This window comes from Salmo salar, chromosome 01, assembly GCF_965601325.2.
Source record: "Salmo salar chromosome 01, fSalSal1, whole genome shotgun sequence".
Taxonomy (NCBI): Eukaryota; Metazoa; Chordata; class Actinopteri; order Salmoniformes; family Salmonidae; genus Salmo; species Salmo salar.
Genome location: NC_138291.1, coordinates 60,085,569 through 60,104,422, shown reverse-complemented (window position 1 = coordinate 60,104,422; position 18,854 = coordinate 60,085,569). Strand labels below are relative to the sequence as shown.

General features: G+C 44.1%; 1 protein-coding gene across 1 annotated transcript in view; it reads left to right on the top strand.

Annotated features, from left to right (window-relative positions):
• The window catches only part of LOC106606370 (uncharacterized), a 53,720-nt gene that overhangs the window by 30,426 nt on the left and 4,440 nt on the right, over positions 1 to 18,854 (top strand). The window contains exons 18-37 of the mRNA XM_045720531.2: positions 1,733 to 1,777; positions 3,165 to 3,200; positions 3,294 to 3,347; positions 3,938 to 4,024; positions 4,136 to 4,162; positions 4,350 to 4,385; positions 4,491 to 4,547; positions 4,654 to 4,677; positions 5,323 to 5,412; positions 5,562 to 5,696; positions 6,431 to 6,502; positions 6,694 to 6,738; positions 6,890 to 6,940; positions 7,075 to 7,101; positions 7,257 to 7,343; positions 9,978 to 10,013; positions 11,829 to 11,882; positions 12,059 to 12,112; positions 12,315 to 12,350; positions 15,714 to 15,800. Coding sequence (XP_045576487.2) covers positions 1,733 to 1,777; positions 3,165 to 3,200; positions 3,294 to 3,347; positions 3,938 to 4,024; positions 4,136 to 4,162; positions 4,350 to 4,385; positions 4,491 to 4,547; positions 4,654 to 4,677; positions 5,323 to 5,412; positions 5,562 to 5,696; positions 6,431 to 6,502; positions 6,694 to 6,738; positions 6,890 to 6,940; positions 7,075 to 7,101; positions 7,257 to 7,343; positions 9,978 to 10,013; positions 11,829 to 11,882; positions 12,059 to 12,112; positions 12,315 to 12,350; positions 15,714 to 15,800 — 1,140 coding nt within the window. The remainder of the gene's footprint in view (positions 1 to 1,732; positions 1,778 to 3,164; positions 3,201 to 3,293; positions 3,348 to 3,937; positions 4,025 to 4,135; positions 4,163 to 4,349; positions 4,386 to 4,490; positions 4,548 to 4,653; positions 4,678 to 5,322; positions 5,413 to 5,561; positions 5,697 to 6,430; positions 6,503 to 6,693; positions 6,739 to 6,889; positions 6,941 to 7,074; positions 7,102 to 7,256; positions 7,344 to 9,977; positions 10,014 to 11,828; positions 11,883 to 12,058; positions 12,113 to 12,314; positions 12,351 to 15,713; positions 15,801 to 18,854) is intronic.

Here is an 18,854-nt window from a genome sequence, read left to right as displayed (position 1 = left end):
AGGCTACAGTCAACCAGGCTAGACATAGAGGAAGTGAACAGGATAGCCATAGACCTCCTCCTCTGCTCTGCTTTCGTAATGGTGAACAAGCTCACCGTTGCCGTACAGGGGTTCACCATTAGCCCTGTAATGGCGGATGTCTCTCCCCCGGTCTGGACGACTGGTTGATTTAATGAGCCTGTTAGGCTGTTAGAAAAGCCTGCTTTTGAAATGTCTCCCTTGGGTCAGAGCTGTGTGGGCACTCCCAGACACTCCAGTCAGGAAAGCAGACGACAGAGACCCAGAGACAGTGGATAAGGTGACAGTGGTGCTCAGAACACAGGGGGAAGAGGTGTGTGGGGAGGTAGACTTTGCCAAGCCTAGCGCTTCAGACACCGACCGTCTGTCTGACTGAATGGGGCTCTGCCCTCACTTTCCCTCGAAATCAGAGAGCCCTAGACCAGCACAGCTGGAGAGCACATTAGACCAGAGGGGAAGGCAAAAAGTAGGCCTCTCTATTCACCTACCTAGTGCTATTATTCCTTTCACTTGCTTCAGATCCACTCTGGTAGTGGTAGTGGCTGCAGTGGCCATTTTAAGGCCATCTTTAAAGTATCTCACACTGTTTACGCCCTCTTTACTGGTGTATCAGAGGGATCATTACAGTTTGTTTTGAACAGATGATGAATCTTTTCCCCTGTGACCAACAGGGCATTTCCTCTGAACTGGAAAGGCCATGACCGCACGCGGGCCATGAAAATCAAGCACCAGGCTTATCAGTCGACAGATTACGCGCGGGCCTACACCCATGGAGTTTCATACACACACGCCGGTGTGAAAATAGAACCTGGGGGTGGTGAGTGACGCTGACGGGTAGGGATAGCTAAGTAGATGGGAGGAATGGTGCGAGCTGATTAGAGAAGCAGGAGATCAAAGGGAGCTGTGCTTCCTGTTTCTTTGCTGTGATTGCTGGGGGCCCCTCCATGCGATTAGAGCCATCGTCGCTCACCTGCCCTGATCCCTCCTGTCCAGGGGGCCCGCTCGGCGCTTTCATCTTCTCAGAAACGGACGGACACTCTATCCCCACGTGACAACCCCCTGACGGGTTGGTGTGAAAGCCATGGGGCAGTTGGGCATGCGGGGGCTGTGGCTGCGGGGGCTGTGGCTGCGGGGGCTGTGGCTGCGGGGGCTGTGGCTGCGGGGGCTGCGGGGGCTGGGCTCTGGCTCGGTGCCCCCCCCCCCATTGGTCCAGTACAGTCTGCAGTCTACTGGCGCCCCATCCTCCCCCCTCCCACTCTCCTCCCCCCTCCACAGTGAGCCTGAACCACAGCACCTGTCAGAGGCTCCAGCAGAAATGCACTTGCTGAGTGTCTGTCGGTAGGGTGGGGGAGAGGAGAGGAGAGTTGCCAAGTTGGGTGATGCCACCTGCCCCTTTGTCAGACATAGAGGAGTCAGACTGCCGCCTTTGCTCTCTCTGCCAGGGACGTTCCACCACTCCTCCCCATGTCTCTGTTCTTATTTGTTTATGTAATACGCTTTTTCTCTTGAGGATCTTGGTCACGGACATTGATCATTTGTTTTCATTACTTTGATACATGGCAACAACAAGTTTGTTTTGGTTGGTTGAATTGTGCCTCCAATTGATGCGTTTTCATTTGAGCTTCAGTGTGTTTCGTCAATACTAACTGTGTGCTGTCCTGCTTGTTTGGGAACAAAATCGCTGTAGTTATTGATAATCAATGTCCTCTTTTAGGGGGACTTTGGTATGCCGGGAATGCCAGGGAAACAAGGATTGAAGGTAGTCCACCCATGTGCAACTATCTCCTGACCTTTCACCCTTGTCCTAAACCATCCTGTGCATACAGTGTGTCTGACAGTGTGCATACTGTGTATCTGAGATGAAATGATGGGAGCAGTCCAGTGTCTTTCTCCATCCATATTGTTCCTCTCAGACCTTTGTTTGTCCAAATTTGTTTGGGAGAATGCTTTGTATCTGTTAACTGGTAGTATACTCTATGCCAGAGGTATTCAAATCTAACAATACGAGGTCCGGAGCCTGCTGGTTTTCTGTTCTACCTGATAATTAATTGCACCCACTAAATCAGTCCCTGATTAGAGGGGAACAATGAAAAGGGCAGTGGAACTGGCTTGGAGGTCCAGAGTTGAGTTAGAGGGCTGTATTCCCAGTATGCTGTCTGTTGAACTGCCTGACAAAGAATTTCCTAATCCAAATGTTCCCCAAAATACAAGTCAAACCAATGATTAATAGTGCATGGCATTTTTGAGTAATAGTCTCAGGTCCATGGTTGTTCTGCATCTTGATTTAAGAACCAGATCTTGACATTCATGATTAGTCGTTTGAAATGGGGTGTAAATTGTTACGAGAGAAGTCACCCTGGTAACTTTTGGCATAAGACATGGCATTTGAGTCTCAGCAAGTCAAGTAGATACTGTATAAGTAAGCGAGAGGCACCGGTTGCGTCCTTAATGGCACCCTGTTTCATATCAAGTGCGCTACTTTTGACCAGGAATAGGGTGCCATTTGGGACTCGGACCACAGCCCCCTGCTATAAACCCGTGCAGGTCCTGTGGTCACAGCTGTGACCATGCATCATCCGCCGTGTGTCTCCTCGTTAATCTAGCCAATTGAAGAGGGGAGCAAACACAGGGATTAATTAAATAACTCTCGTGTGCTCTTCACTATTTATAGCAACCAATTTCGAGGGTTAATCGGCTTGCGGTGGGCTAGAAGCTCTTGACGGATGACAATCAGCGACAGATCCGTGTCCAAACCCAGACCAGCTATGTGCAAGCGTAGAAGGCACCAACCCAGACATGCCTTTCCAAATATCGATCCCAGTGCATGTTGTTTACTTGCGCTGAGGGAATGATGTTCTTCCAAGAAAACGGACAAACATGTGGATGTTAACAGGCTCCGCGCTGTTTCAGACTATTAGGAAATGTATAGAAACTGCTTGTTAGGGATATGTGGCATGGCTACTCATTCAAACAGGCAAGTTTACTGAGTACCAATTAGCTTACCTCCCTCTGTGTGCATGTGCACGTGTGTGCTTTTTCACATATTGGTTCATCAATATTTGAAAAAGAAGAGTAGGACTTTCATTCTTTCTGTCTTCTTTCTTTTCCCCCTACCTTTGACCTTTGTGCCATCTTGGACACCGTAGGGAGAGCCAGGTTTTCCAGGCGCTCCTGGAAGAAAGGTAATTTCCTTGGAATGGTGTGGCTAACACAGATCGTAAAAGCCTATATATATATGTATCCAGGGTACTGAAACTCTTCTTTCCACTATAAAGGGTCAAGCTGGTATCCCCGGTACACCTGGTTTTCCTGGAAAGAGGGGCTACAGGGTAGGCCTGGAATGGACATTGTGTTTGTGCTCCGTGTCTGTCAATCATCAGTGTTCCCATAACAACGAGAGCTCCATCGAGTCAGTCGTCTCACTGTTTGTCTTTGTGACTGACTGGAGCTGCGATTAGAGTCTCGAGTTGCTTCTTTAGCTTTCTCCTCTGTTAGGAGGCTTGGCTTGTGTAGAAGTGCTTTGATCTTTGCAGTAGTTATGGACTGAAAAATCAGCTTCCTGAATGACTTTCTTCTTATAGCTGCTTGTACTGCGGTGACGCGGCATAACATGCATCACGTGACAGCGGGCCATTTCAGAGAAATCGTTCACTCACATGACCCTGTTTCCATCAAATCACAGAGATTTTCCAAATGTGTGAAAACATCCTCTTGTTAGAGAATGCTTTTGCAGATTTGAGTGCGTGCCTCTGTGTTGAGGGGTTAAGAACCAAAGCTGTGGACAAGGAGCTGTGCTGTTGGATGTTTTCATGTGATTCACTTTGTGGTTCAGATCCGTATGGATCCGTTGTGACCAACCTTCAGGGCTGTGTTATTCATCTCTCGTTAATGGCACTGTCCATGTCCTGTTCTGTGGCAGGGTGACAAAGGCGAACCCAGCGCAGCAGGAACTGGCATCAAAGGAGAACCAGGGACACCAGGACTCCCAGGCCTATCAGGATCCAAGGTACTAAAGCTATCCAACAAGAGGCTGTATACCTGTCAGAAAAGGCTACCTTGGTTTAATAATATCATGCATGACAATAAAACATTTTTTTTTTTTTTGTATCTTTCCCAGGGTGACAAAGGCGACCAAGGTCTCAAGGTGAGATGGGAACTTTTTGTAGCCTCGGTTGACATTTTGGCCCAACAGGAAACGTATGATCACTTAACATTGTCCTCTCATTTTGCTCAAGTAACGTTCACTCCCATCCTGCTAGTGTTGAATGCTGTGTTGAGGTTGATAATTGAAAGGGGAGAGGCTAACTGTCTAACCTTTGATCATCCTCCAGGGGGAAGCAGGATCTGATGGCCCAGCTGGACCAAGAGTAAGTACAGGCTCTGTCATGCGTAAATGCCAGTGGGAGATTTGCGCAAATGAATTATTATGATTCTTAATATACTTTTTTTGTTGTTGATCCCCAACTTGATAGGGTCCTCCAGGTGAAGCAGGGGAGCCAGGGAAATCAGAAATCATCAACAATGAAAATGTACGTCACCAACTCTTTACTGCTTCCTGTGATGAGCCTGTGTTTGATTCGTAAAGTACTGTAAATGGTACCAGGACTTCTAACATTGTGTTTTTTTTCTCCTTAGGATATTCGGAATGTACCTTTGATGGTGAGTGACTGTCTCTAAAGTCTGTTGATGATGCATTAGAAATGTATAGGCCTTCTTTATGCAGTTCTGTGTAACAAAAAGACAGCCAGTTGTGATCAGACAGCTAGTTTAAAGGCCTACTGTATTTTGCCACTTTAATTCCAATACAATGTTTTCTATTATGAATACGGTACTAGATATACAGTATGTTTTCAATAAGTCATTCTGAGTCACTATTATACTGCAATGTAGAAAATAGTATAAAATTAAGAAAAACCCTTGAGTGAGTGTGTCCAAACTTTTGACTGGTACTCTCTATACTCTCTATATATATCTGATATCTGATATATATATAAATAAACAAAACAATCTTGAACAGGATTATCTATTTTGTATGCATTTTGAATGGAACTGATGGATAGAGAAATGCTGCGAGAGTGCTCGAGCGAGCACTGATTTAAAGCAACAATATTCGAGTGATCGGCTCTTTTAAAACTCTGCAGCTGTATTAAAAAAAAGACTCTTTCAAATAAAAAAAATGATGTGACCCCCAAAAGCCAGATGGAGATGTGTACATTGGAGACGCATTCGGTCCCTATGTTACTGTATGCTGCAGAAAATGTAGGCCAACCAGTTTTCAATGAGTCAGTCTCTTTATCTATCCAGGGCCCACCTGGACCTGCAGGGGTCCCCGGAACACCAGGAACAAAGGGTGAAGTTGGCCTTCCAGGCCCTTCAGGTCTTGACGGAGAGAAGGTTAGAGCACCCCCTATTGTGTATTGTCCAGTATAAATGTCCATTGTACAGCTGTTACGGATGATAAAACACAACATCAACAACAACATGGCAAAGATGACGATAAAAATAAAGACAACAAAGACAATGATGTCTATTTTGTGTGCCAGGGTCCTCGGGGGAAGCCTGGAGAGCCAGGTCCTGTTGGCCCAGCAGGCCCTGAAGGTCCCAGAGGGGAGGGGGGCCTGATGGGTTTCTCAGGACCTAAAGGAGACAAGGGGGACATGGGTCCCTTTGGATCACCTGTGAGTGACTGGGGAACCACAGACCCACACCACACCACTACACACACTCCCACACCAAAGCCAGAGCACTATCATTAACTAGAGGGAAGGGAGGCCCTTAGCTCTTTGTACCACCCACGTATTATGTAATTAGAGACCTTCTATAGGCTACAGTAATATATCAACTCCAGTTCTGACGCTGGAGTGGGCTACACTCATCAGACCATGTAGCCAAAACATACCGCAAGACTACGCCATACTGTGGGAATGGCTTTACCGTTGTCTTATGGTTATTATGAGGACGCCATGCAGCGTTAATCATATTAACAGATATATGTACTGTATTTTTTGTTAACCATGAAAGGATTGTTTGAAAAGAGTTGTGCGATTATCTCAGTGCTTTCATTCAAGCAGTCTGGGTGGTTCGACTCTGAGAAAGGATGGGCAACATTGCGTCCCTCGTTGTGGGCAGATTCATGTCCTGGCAGTCACGAGTTGGAGACTACTACCAAGACCAATCTCAAAAAGCTGGTCGTAATTCATTGTGTCATTTTGAGGCCTTCAAGATCTATTTTGACCTCGAACATCTGACAAATGAGAGGACTACATTTTCTATAAAAAAAAATATTCATTCAAATATGTAAATTGACTAACAGTTTATTATGAAAAGTAACACACAAAACAACAATCCAAAACAACAAAATATAGGCAATATTTTAACGTCTATCACTATCTCCCCTTTCCTTGTTCTGTAGGGTTTAGACGGCCCTACTGGTGAAAAGGGGGTTTCTGGGCCCCCTGGCCCCATTGGATTACCAGGCACAATGGTACGCAATGGTGCCCCTCAGACTGCATCTGACCCTACAGTATGAAGTGTCTGACCTGGCTTTGGGGATCAGTGAAGTACTGTTCAGAATGCTATTCATTTGTACAGTGCTGATTGGGTGTACTGTAGTGTTTTATTCATGCTAACTATGATGAGCGTAGCCTAAGTTAACCTTGTATCTTGATGCTTCAGGGTCAGAAGGGTGAGTCCGGAGATAAGGGAGGAAGGTCAGACATGGTGAGGCCCCCTCACTGCTGTATATCTCATTGTTTTTAATGACCCATGCATGTTTGAGTGGACTTGAGAGGGTCAGATTCAGAGGATTTGTTGTTAGAGTGAACCCACTAATGAAGGAGTGTATCATTGATGACCTGGTGTTTGTCTTTAGGTCTATGGGCCCCCAGGGCCTCCAGGGCCCCAAGGACCAGTTGGCCCCGCGGTGAGTACACTACAGTTGGCACGCCATTAAGCAATATAGGCCCTCAGAAATATCCATAAAACCTCCTGATAATATGTCGTATTTACATGAAGTGATTGACATATCCTGACTGGAATTGTGTCTTTAACCCTCAGGGACCTGAAGGACTGGGAGGACCAAAGGTAAGAGTTGGTTGTTGTAGCCTCTGTTATGTCTTACTGTACCTCCAGAATCCTTTGATACTGTAGTTAACAGTAGCTATGTTTATTGATTTTAGTAAGTGAGTTTAATGCCTATGTACTAAACATCAGTAATAACTTTTCTGTGCCTCTTTTAGGGGGAGCAAGGCATAGGCATACGGGGAGAGAAAGGAGCATCTGGTTCGAAGGGGGATAAAGGGGACAGGGGCCATCTTGGACTTCCTGTAAGTACACCAATCAAGAGCGACACCATTCAATCCCTATGTAGATTGTGGTTGGTGTTGTTTTTTTTCTAATTCCCTTTGACCATTTTGCCATTAGACATTTTATTTAGACCCCTGGAAACCACAGTAGGGTAGGCATACTGTTTGTTCAGACTTTTGTGTCTTAGAACCAGGCAGCATGATTGTTCTGACGTTGTCATATGTCGCTTTGAAACTAGGCTTAACTCACCAAGGATGGTTTCCTGGCTCAGCAGTTGCATTAATGTTTTCAAAGTGCATGGATGGATGGTTGCTGCAATCCATTACACAGGGGCAATACAACCACTAATATAAAAACAAACAAATGAAATCTACATTACCCATTGCCATTGTCATATGTTCAGATAACCCAATAATGATTTATTGTGTTAAAAATATTTAATGATCATTTTCTTTATTTTGCCAACTTTTTTCTGATAATCTCTCTGAAATGTTGTTAATGTAGTTTCTTGTAGTTGCATGTCAAGGAATAAGTTTGATATGTATCACTGGGGGGTCTCTTCTCCTTACTTCTGGTTTACTTCTTGGGTGTCAAAGGTCATTGCTGACAGTCAGTACATGTACTAGTCACATCATCAATGGCACAGTAACTCCTTTTATATGGAAGTGATGAGGACTATTATGTATATGTATGCTAGTCAATGTTAATACAAGACATGCTATTTGCAAATCATCAGAGACTCATATCTTCACACTTCTGTACATACACTGCCTTCGGAAAGTATTCAGACCCCTTGACTTTTTCTGCATTTTGTTACGTTACAGCCTTATTCTAAAATTGATTTAAAAAAATGTAATCCCGAGCAATCTACACACAATACCCCATAATGGCAAAGCGAAAACAGTATTTTAGGAATGTTTTCTAATTTATTAAACTTAAAAGCAGAAATACCTTATTTGCATAAGTATTCAGACCTTTTGCTATGAGACTCGAAATTGAGCTCAGGTGCATCCAGTTTCCATTGATCATCCTTGAGATGTTTCTACAACTTGATTGGAGTCCACCTGTGGTAAATTAAATTGATTGGACATGATTTGGAAAGACAGACACCTGTCTATATAAGGTCCCGCAGTTGACAGTGCATGTCAGAGCAAAAACCAAGCCATGAGGAATTGTCGGTAGAGCTCCGAGACAGGATTGTATCGAGGCAAATATCTGGGGAAGGATACCAAAACATTTCTGCAGCATTGAAGATCCCCAAGAACACAGTGGGTTCCATCATTCTTAAATGGAAGAAGTTTGGTACCAGCAAGACTCTTCCTAGAGCTGGCAGCCCAGCTAAACTGAGCGATCGGGGGAGAAGGGACTTGGTCAGGGAGGTGACCAAGAGGTGACCAAGAACCCGATGGTCGCTCGTTCCTCTGTGGAGATAGGAAAACCTTCCAGAAGGACAACAATCTCTGCAGCACTCCACCAATCAGGCCTATATGGTAGAGTGACCAAACGGAAGCCACTCCTCAATAAAAGGCACATGACTGCCCGCTTGGAGTTTTCCAAAAAGCACCTAAAGACTCTCAGACCATGAGAAACAAGATTCTCTGGTCTGATGAAAACAAGATTGAACTCTTTGGCCTGAATTCCAAGCGTCATATCTTGAGGAAACCTAGCACCATCCCTACGGTGAAGCATGGTGGTGGCAGCATCATGCTGTGGGGATGTTTTTTAGCAGCAGGGACTGGGAGACTAGTCAGGATCGAGGAAAAGATGAACGGAGCAAAGTACAGAGAGATCCTTGATGAAAATCTGCTTCAGAGCACTCAGGACCTCAGACTGCGGCAAAGGTTCACCTTCCAACAGGACAACAACCCTAAGCACACAGCCAAGACAACGCAGGAGTGGCTTTGGGACAAGTCTCTGAATGTCCTTGAGTGGCCCGGACTTGAACAAGATCGAACATCTCTGGAGAGACCTGAAAATAACTGCAGCGACGCTCCCCATCCAACCTGACAGAGCTTGAGAGGATCTGCAGAGAATAATAGGAGAAATTCCCCAAATACAGGTATGCCAAGCTTGTTGCGTCATACGCAAGAACACTCGATTCTGCAATTTCTGCTAAAGGTGCTTCAACAAAGAAATTAGTAAAGGGTCTGAATACTTATGTAAATGTGATATTTCTGTTTTTTTATTTGCAAACATTTCTAAAAACCTGTTTTTGCTTTGTCATCATGGCGTATTGTGTGTAGATTGATGAGGGGGGAAAAACAAATCAATTTTAGAATAAGGCTGTAACGTAACAAAATGTGGGAAAAGTCAAGGGGTCTGAATACTTTCCCAATCCACTGTACATGATTCAAACTGCTTTGAATATGGGGCATCAACCATAGAAAGAAGATGAACCATGCATATGTATCTGAAAGACACTGAAAACAAATGATTTGATAGAGATAATCAACTGCAGCTATAAAAGGAGTTACTGACAGTTACTGTTTCTCATGTCATCACAACACCATCACCCTTCATCAACAACTGGATGTGTTCTTTGTGTCACACGAATCACTGCTTCACTCACCCCCCTCAACCCTCTCCACACCTCCTCCCCCTCTCCCACCACCTCCCTCCCACCTCTGCTCTCTAACTGTTTACACACTGTCCAGGGAGCTCATGGTTTAGACGGCAGGCCTGGTCGAGTGGTGAGTGGCGCAAGTCCTGTACCCCCAACACACACTCCTCCCCTACCCCGCCTCTCCTCCCCTATTCTGCTCCCCACACGACTTGCTTGTCTGTCTGTCTGCCTGTCTGCTTGCTTTCCTCCATGCTTGTCCTTTTTTGTTATCTGTCTGATTGTCTGCAGAGAGAGCATTTCTGTTTTTAGGCACTCTTCGAGGATTGCTCTGGCATAGGGATGATATTCACATGACTGTGTCCCATGTCTGTATGGCAATGGAACGTGTCAGGGTACTAAAATGGGCCCTTTGATGCGTTTGCTCTCAGTACTTAGAAGCAGTAAAGAGCAAGAAATAGTCCCCTTGTTCATTACAGGTTGAATCCTAGCTTGAGATTTGCATGTATAACCTAGACTTCTGCCTAAATCATGTGTTGATGTCAATGGAAGATTTATAAGGACATTTGAGTTACGCAATCAGAGCTCATGCCATTGAGTGTCAGAGTTCATGCCATGGCAAATCTTCAAAACAGGTGTCTTAACAATGTCTCTCCTGCAGTGTAAAGCTTTGAACTGGCGTTGTGATGTCATACCAGGAGAGCATGCTGGGATGCTCATGCTGCATGTTGATATGCATACAGGACAGTATGGCGTTATGGCTCCCCAATGCTATATGCTGTACGTACTGTATTATCTGCCTGAGATGCAAGGTCCTCCTGTTGAATCCTGACTTCCACACAGAGAGAGAGCTGCAGCTGAACTCAATGTTTTTCTCCTTTTTTGTTACTGTTCATTCTTTAGCTCAACAAGCTTGGTATAACATGCACAGTGGGATAACCGTGAGAAGACCACTACCTAATCAATTGGTTATTATTTGATAATGGTAAACCGAAACAGAAATGGATAACTACTCTTTTGGCACTTAAAGACATGCTCCGGTAATTTGGCGACAAAGAAAGTCTTTTTTTAAACCCCCTGCTTCGGGCCTGGATGTGTCAAATCAAATGTCACGTGCGCCGAATACAACCTTACAGTAAAATGCTTACTTACAGGCTCTAACCAATAGTGTGTGTGTGTGTGTGTGTGTGTGTGTGTGTGTGTGTGTGTGTGTGTGTGTGTGTGTGTGTGTGTGTGTGTGTGTGTGTGTGTAGGTAAGTAAAGAAATAAAACAACAGTAAAAAGACATTTGAAAATAAGAGTAGCAAGGCTATATACAGACACCGGTTAGTCAGGCTTATTGAGGTAGTATGTACATGAATGTATAGTTAAAGTGACTATGCATATATGATAAACAGAGAGTAGCAGCAGTGTAAAAAGAGGGGTTGGGGGGGGCACACAATGCAAATATTCCGGGTAACCATTTGGTTACCTGTTCAGGAGTCTTACGGCTTGGGGGTAAAAACTGTTGAGAAGCCTTTTTGTCCTAGACTTGGCACTCCGGTACCGCTTGCCATGCGATAGCAGAGAGAACAGTCTATGACTGGGGTGGCTGGGGGTCTTTGACCATTTTTAGGGCCTTCCTCTGACACAATGTGTAGTTCATACATGCATAATCTATGAGCAGAATTACGGTCTTACCTCAATTAGCGAACAAAATCCCAAGTTTGAAATCAACTGTGTGCCAGCCCCCTAGCAATTTTCAGGGGCCACTTTTGGATCGTTAGTGCTACTTTTAGAACTACTGGCTAAAAAAGCATACAAAGGTACTGGAGAATCTCTTTAAGTGCTCCAGAAAGCTTGTTGAGCTATTGATGATGGAAATGAAGTAATCCATTTTTATTTTGATGTCCTCCCATTGTAATGTCTGCATCCACTGAGGGTCTGTCTTGTCCTTACCTTACAGGGTCTAATAGGACCAGTTGGTGTGGCAGGGCCAGCAGGACCAAAGGGAGATAGAGTGAGTACTCACATCACTGATCATCATCACACACCGACACATGTACGTACACACACACACACACATACAAACACACACACGCAAAAGTAACACACACACCACACAAGAGCTTTCAGTCAAAACAGCTTATTTATCTATTTGAGATCAATGGTTTATTTTTTTTATTTTTTTTTCAGGGTTTCAAGGGAGATTCAGGAGTCCCAGGACCAATTGGGCCTCAAGGCATCCCTGTAAGTAGTTTGTACAATTACCTAAGTATCAAGAACATCAAATAAATAAAACAAAAGTGACAGAGAAAACATGAATCTTCTCTTAATCAAGTCTAAGGGAATGAGTGGATCAAATTGATTGACAGCACAAAGATATACCTCACGGTAACGTCTCTGACTGCTTGCACAGGAACTCATAATGTGTTTAATTTCCGCTTCTCAGGGTTTAGTAGGACCACAAGGATTCAAAGGGAACCGGGTAAGACAACAGCTGACAATGATGTGTCTTCCGGAGCAAATCATTTATTGTTCCAACAGAAAACATGTTCTGTGCTAATTAAGTACATTTGGTACTTATGATAAACTGTTAGATTTAAAATGGCTGCTGATCCTCCATGCTCCTACTCAACACTAAATATTATTCTCCCACATAGTCTTCATTGAAAAGCAGTACTCATTTTTAATTTGTCTTTTTGGTTGTTCAAGATCCATAATAGTTGTTCAATTGCAAGCCCATTGGAATGTCAAGCTTAAAAGCATGGTGGGCCTATATTAGTTGATATAAGAAGGACCATGGTGGGCCAAGGATAGGTGATATGAGCAGGACCATGGTGGGCCTAGGATAGGTGATATGAGCAGGACCATGGTGGGCCTAGGATAGGTGATATGAGCAGGACCATGGTGGGCCTAGGATAGGTGATATGAGCAGGACCATGGTGGGCCTAGGATAGGTGATATGAGCAGGACCATGGTGGGCCAAGGATAGGTGATATGAGCAGGACCATGGTGGGCCTAGGATAGGTGATATGAGCAGGACCATGGTGGGCCTAGGATAGGTGATATGAGCAGGACCATGGTGGGCCTAGGATAGGTGATATGAGCAGGACCATGGTGGGCCTAGGATAGGTGATATGAGCAGGACCATGGTGGGCCTAGGATAGGTGATATGAGCAGGACCATGGTGGGCCTAGGATAGGTGATATGAGCAGGACCATGGTGGGCCTAGGATAGGTGATATGAGCAGGACCATGGTGGGCCTGTATTAGGTGATATGAGCAGGACCATGCTAGGCTTGTATTGGGTGATATGCCTGTATTAGGTGAAATGAGCAGGATCATGGTAGGCCTGTATTAGGTGATATGAGCAGGACCATGGTAGGCCTGTATTAGGTGATATGCCTGTATTAGGTGATATGAGCAGGACCATGGGAGGCCTGTATTAGGTGATATGAGCAGGACCATGGGAGGCCTGTATTAGGTGATATGAGCAGGACCATGGTGGATTCAAAGGCTCTCCTAATTAGGCAAATCTGAATAAAAATGTTCATGTGAACATCAATAGCCTCATCTTCTGAATATCCCATTACTACAGAGGAAAAAAGAGATGTGCTCTTTGATAGTATGTGAGTTTATGTGATTCATATAGCAAAAGTGATGTTTGAAGAAATTATATTCATATGTCCTTTACCTTTGCAGTGGCCTTTTTACCTCAGAGTTCAATGAATCTTGTTCAAATATGCAAATATGACAGAGGTAGTATAAATTAAGTCAGAGATCAAAAGAGATTGAAGATGTTCAACCTTGATAATGAGATGACTGGAACATGTGAACGGACACATCAAAGAACTTACAAAATTATATTCTATTTACTCTGAAGACCAGTCAAAACGTTGTATAAATTGTCCTTGGTTTACCTTGTGCCGTCGTATCTGAATATTTTGTTCTTACTTCAGGTAATAACAGAATGCTATACTCTCATTTTGTAAAATAGTCACTGCAAAATAAAATAGGAGTATGCACTTTAATTATACCAATGTATTAAATCATATTTTACCCATGTCCCCCCCCCCCCCCCTTCCTCTTGGAGAATGTTTGTTTCCTTCCTATTAACATCTCATTTAATATTCTGACTCCCTACTTAAAAGTCACAACATGTCATTGACCCTCCCAGCACTTCCAACTGTGCTCTTGACAGCAGGAAATATATGACATTGACAGTTATGTGTACTTCCTATTTGTGTAACAAATTTATTTGCTACGTTGGGGTGTAAAGATGGGATAAGAGATTGATATTATGAGGTATTTTGCTAAACCAGTTGGAGGTGCTGTGGCCGGCTGTGGGATCCTGGTGCTGTTTTTACTTTTGTCCTGTTTTCCTTTGTTTCCGCAGGTCTTCCTATCCCCTTTTCCTCCCCTCCACCCTGCTCTGTTTCCCGTGGCTCTTTTTGCCGGGTCGTGTTGTCCTCTCTCTCCCTCTCACACACCCTGGCAACCTGCTCCTTCTGCATTCTAATGTCGTAGTCTCGGGTTAATCTTCCTCCTTCTCCTCTTCCTCATCCACCTCTTCCTCATCCTCCACCTTCTCTTTCCATTTACCTTCCCTGCTAGCCTGTAATCTCCTCTCCATGGCTGACAAATAATGTTCCCATAATGTTGCCGCAACGTTAGCCAATGTTGATGTTTTTCAGGCAACGTTGAGGCAAAGTTGTGAGAGGGCTTACATGTTTGCCAGGGTTTATTATTCTTCCAATTCCTTCTTGATAAACTCGTCCAGCCCCTAATCCAACCCGTTCAAACGCCTTGATCTTGGTGAGCGGATGTTTGAATGACAATGTGGTCAGGTTTTATACATTTTGATCACTATATAGAATAGCTTGCTTTGGTTGGAAATATTTGATCTGCTCCCAGTAGAGAACTAGGTTAATGAATTTAGAATGTATTGTAAACCGTACAGTTATACCTGTAAATATAACTGCAACTTCAGCAGTATAGGAATAACATTTCTTGAAAGAAAAATATTAGCTTTTGAATACTCTAAGTGGCTTGTTTACTTGTAGCCCGCTAGCAGCCAGTCCAGCCACCTTCAGTGGACACAAACAACAGCGTCTTTCCGTTTCATCATTTGGTTCTCATTTTCGGAGAATGGAAAGAGTATTTTTGGGGATTGGGATGATAAGGGAAAGTAGTAGAGTGATACTATTTCTGGTATTTCTATGCCATATTTTGCATGGTGCTGGCTTTATAGTTGGGCAACTGGACATAATCAATGGTGTCTTTACTCAGAGGAGGTTAGTGATCATGTTCTTTGTCAGGTCTAGAGTACGGTATGTGCAGTGAAACATGATGGTCAGTCACTCGCAGTAGACGACAATGCACCGCAGAGAGCCAGCTTTCTAAATGTGATATATGACAATTAAGATATTGTTATGGTACTATGTGGGTCATCAAGTCTATGTTGTGTTAGGGCTAGTGATACCCTCGTAATAATCTATACAGTGGTAGTTGATGAACCGATAAAGTGTTTCCATTCCTGCAACAAGTCTGTGAAGGTTACATTAGACACTTAAGGAACCCGCTCACCAATAGCATTGGCCTGTATCCCTACTCCCTAACTCCCTCCACTTACTTTCCCCACCACAAAATTCTTAAACTTCAGTACTCTTCTTCGTAAGCCCAAAAAAGCACATCAATCTTTAAATACCTGTAAAATGTCTAAATTACTTAGGTAAGAATTCAAGCTTCATGATTGTGCTTTTAAAAAAACACACACATTTGCTTACTGTGTGGATGAGTCAGCAAGGAGGAACTAAAGACTGTCTCTTTTAATGCAATGTTGTTTTCAGGGAGAGAGGGGCAAGAAAGGCAACAGGGGAACTAAAGGGGATAAGGGAGACCAAGGAGCACCCGGATTAGATGCCCCCTGTCCGTTGGTATGTCCTGCGTTCAATGTGCAGCCAGGAGGCAAAAGGAAGAAGCGATCCTCAGAATGCCATATAACCTGCAGTGACAGTCAGTAGTCTCTGAATTCTGATTCTGACTTCCTTTTGCCTCTGATGATAATCGACTCTAATAGACCCTGAAGTGGTTTTGGTCCTAACGTCCTTTACAGTATTAAGTCCAGCGATACAAACTACAGCAGTGATGATAATTTGGTATTCAGTGAATGGCTGGATGATTATTAGTTCTGAACAATTACCCCAGGACCAGGGACCATAAACTATCAGCGGGGGTTTTCTTTTCAGGGGTAAGACGAACAGGAACATGGCCCATTCTCTCCATTGAGTGTTCCTGTCAGTCTCAGGCCACTTGCATGTTTAAGTGCGTCTGTAGTGACAGGCTTCGGTCTGTTCATGGAGCGGCAGCAGGTCCTCTCATTGGCCAGCAGGGGGTACTGCTCCTAAAGGAGGGGCAATGTGCAAATGTTTACAAAGTTGATTTCACAAACAGGGTTTCCGAGGCTTTAAAGGAGAGAAGGGTGAACCGGGCCTACCTGGCCTGGATGGGCTGGATGCCCCTTGTCCTGTGGTATGCTTCCTCTCTTCCTTCCCTAATCCAGCACTTTGGCTTCCCTAACCACAATTCCGTTCACTCTCGTATTCACTTTGCTGTAGGTATGAGTAAAAGCTTATATAACAGCGCTGCGTGAAAATGACATTGAAATAACAGATTAGTATCGTTAGTTAAGTAACAGGTTATTACCCCGAAAAAGCAACGCCTTTATTAACCAAGTAGGCATGCGCACACTTCAAGTTCTTGCTCAAGACGTAGCTATTTACTACAAATACTGCTTAGAACACTTGTTTAGATGAACTGTGCATCATGATTTTTCACTTTTACTAATATTAATAATTGATTTCCCGAGAATGTTGTTATTCTGTCTTGCAAGGGCAGCAGAACACCTACACTAATTTGTGGTGTGTGACAGAGTCTATTTTCTTGATCACAACCCGTGATCCATTCAGTGACTTTTGTTTGAAAATGTCAAATACTCTTAATAGTTAATGGCTTTACTTTTCGTTATTTGTATCCCTGTCACACTCGCATGGCACCCTTTTCCCACCTTGTCCCTTACCTTTTTGGCCAACAGAACTGTATTGGGAAAGATTATCTTGGAAAAACCAGCGTCTCCTCATTGATTTTCATTGAACCCTGTTTTGAGTTTGTGTATTGAAAAGGAGAAGGGGAATGGAAGGTTTGATTCATTCATAGAAGTTGCCAGATGAAAGAAAATAACAGCCAAGTGACTGGGCTTAAACCCTATTTCTAAATAAAAGTTTGAATGAGGCCTCACGAGTGGCGCAGTGCCAGAGGCATCACTACAGACCCGGGTTCGATCCCAGGCTGTGTCACGACCGGGAGACTCATGAAGTGGCGCACAATTGGCCCAGCGCAGTCCGGGTTAAGGGAAGGGTTTGGCCGGCCGGGATGTTCTTGTCCCATCGCGCTCTAGTGACTCCTTGTGGCGGGCCGGGCGCCTGCACGCTGACCCCGGTCGCCAGTGGTACGGTGTTTCCTCCGACACATTGGTGCGGCTGGCTTCCAGGTTAAGCGGGCATTGTGTCAAGAAGCAGTGCAGCTTGGTAGGGTCGTGTTTCAGAGGACACGTGGCTCTCGACCTTCACCTCTCCTGAGTCCGTACGGGAGTTGCAGCGATGGGACAAGACTGTAACTACCAATTGGATTTCACGAAAAAGGGGTAAAAAGTACAGTTTGAAGGAATTTAGACTATAGAGTATTTCCACACATACACATATACTACTGCGCCTGAGCAATGGAGCAAATGGAGCTGCTGCATCCCCACTTTCTGGTGAAAAAGTGGGGGTGCAAAATGATCATCATCCATTGGGTAATTTTCAATGATTAATAATGTTTTGAGCTAGTATGTATTAAAATAGATGTGTCCATTTGAAATATTATATAATAACGATGCAATTGTGTCGATTGCACCCTGTCACATCGAGATGGATTGTTTTTACCACTCTAAAGTTTTGCTTCGCTCCCATGCGCCACTGTTTTAGTTCAGTGCAGATAGAAAGCACTAGTTGCACCACTGTTTTAGTTCAGTGCAGTTAGAAAGCACTAGTTGCACCACTGTTTTAGTTCAGTGCAGATAGAAAGCACTAGTTGCGCCACTGTTTTAGTTCAGTGCAGATAGAAGCACTAGTTGCACCACTGTTTTAGTTCAGTGCAGATAGAAAGCACTAGTTGCACCACTGTTTTAGTTCAGTGCAGATAGAAAGCACTAGTTGCACCACTGTTTGAGTTCAGTGCAGATAGAAAGTGCTAGTTGCACCACTGTTTGAGTTCAGTGCAGATAGAAAGTGCTAGTTGCACCACTGTTTTAGTTCAGTGCAGTTAGAAAGCACTAGTTGCACCACTGGTGTATAAAATGAAAAGGGACCTGCAAAAAAATAGTTTATCTATTTTGTTGTACTGTTGTTACATTTGCATCGTTGTGTCATCCGATGGTGTTGGTCCAATGGTGTTGTTACATATCATTTGAGCGGCATGTATCATTTGACTTTGCCTGAACACGGCCCGGGCATGTCTTGGCTTTGCTGTATGGCAGCCTCTGATTCTGAGTAGCCTCCCTTTAGCGTATGAAAGGTTGCACCTTTGCAGAAAACTGCATGTCAGGTAGCTTGTGGGCTGTCAATAAGTAGCTCGCAAATTGAGAAATAATCAGTAGGCCTAATATTACATGATTAAATCTGTGAAATAATTTCACCCCCCAAGCTGTTTACAGGCATTTAACACCATTCTGCATTTTGCCATGTATTTTCCCAACATCAATCGGTTAAACTACATTGTCAAAATGTTTTCATTCAGTTACAAAAGTAACAGTCCTGGGTGAGCCCCATATGCAAGCGCACCATTGTCGCTTTGCAGTTGCAATGTAGTCAAGCTGTGTAGGCTACATGCAGTGCATTTGGAAAGTATTCAGACCCCTTCACTTTTTCCTCATTTTGTTACGTTTACATTTA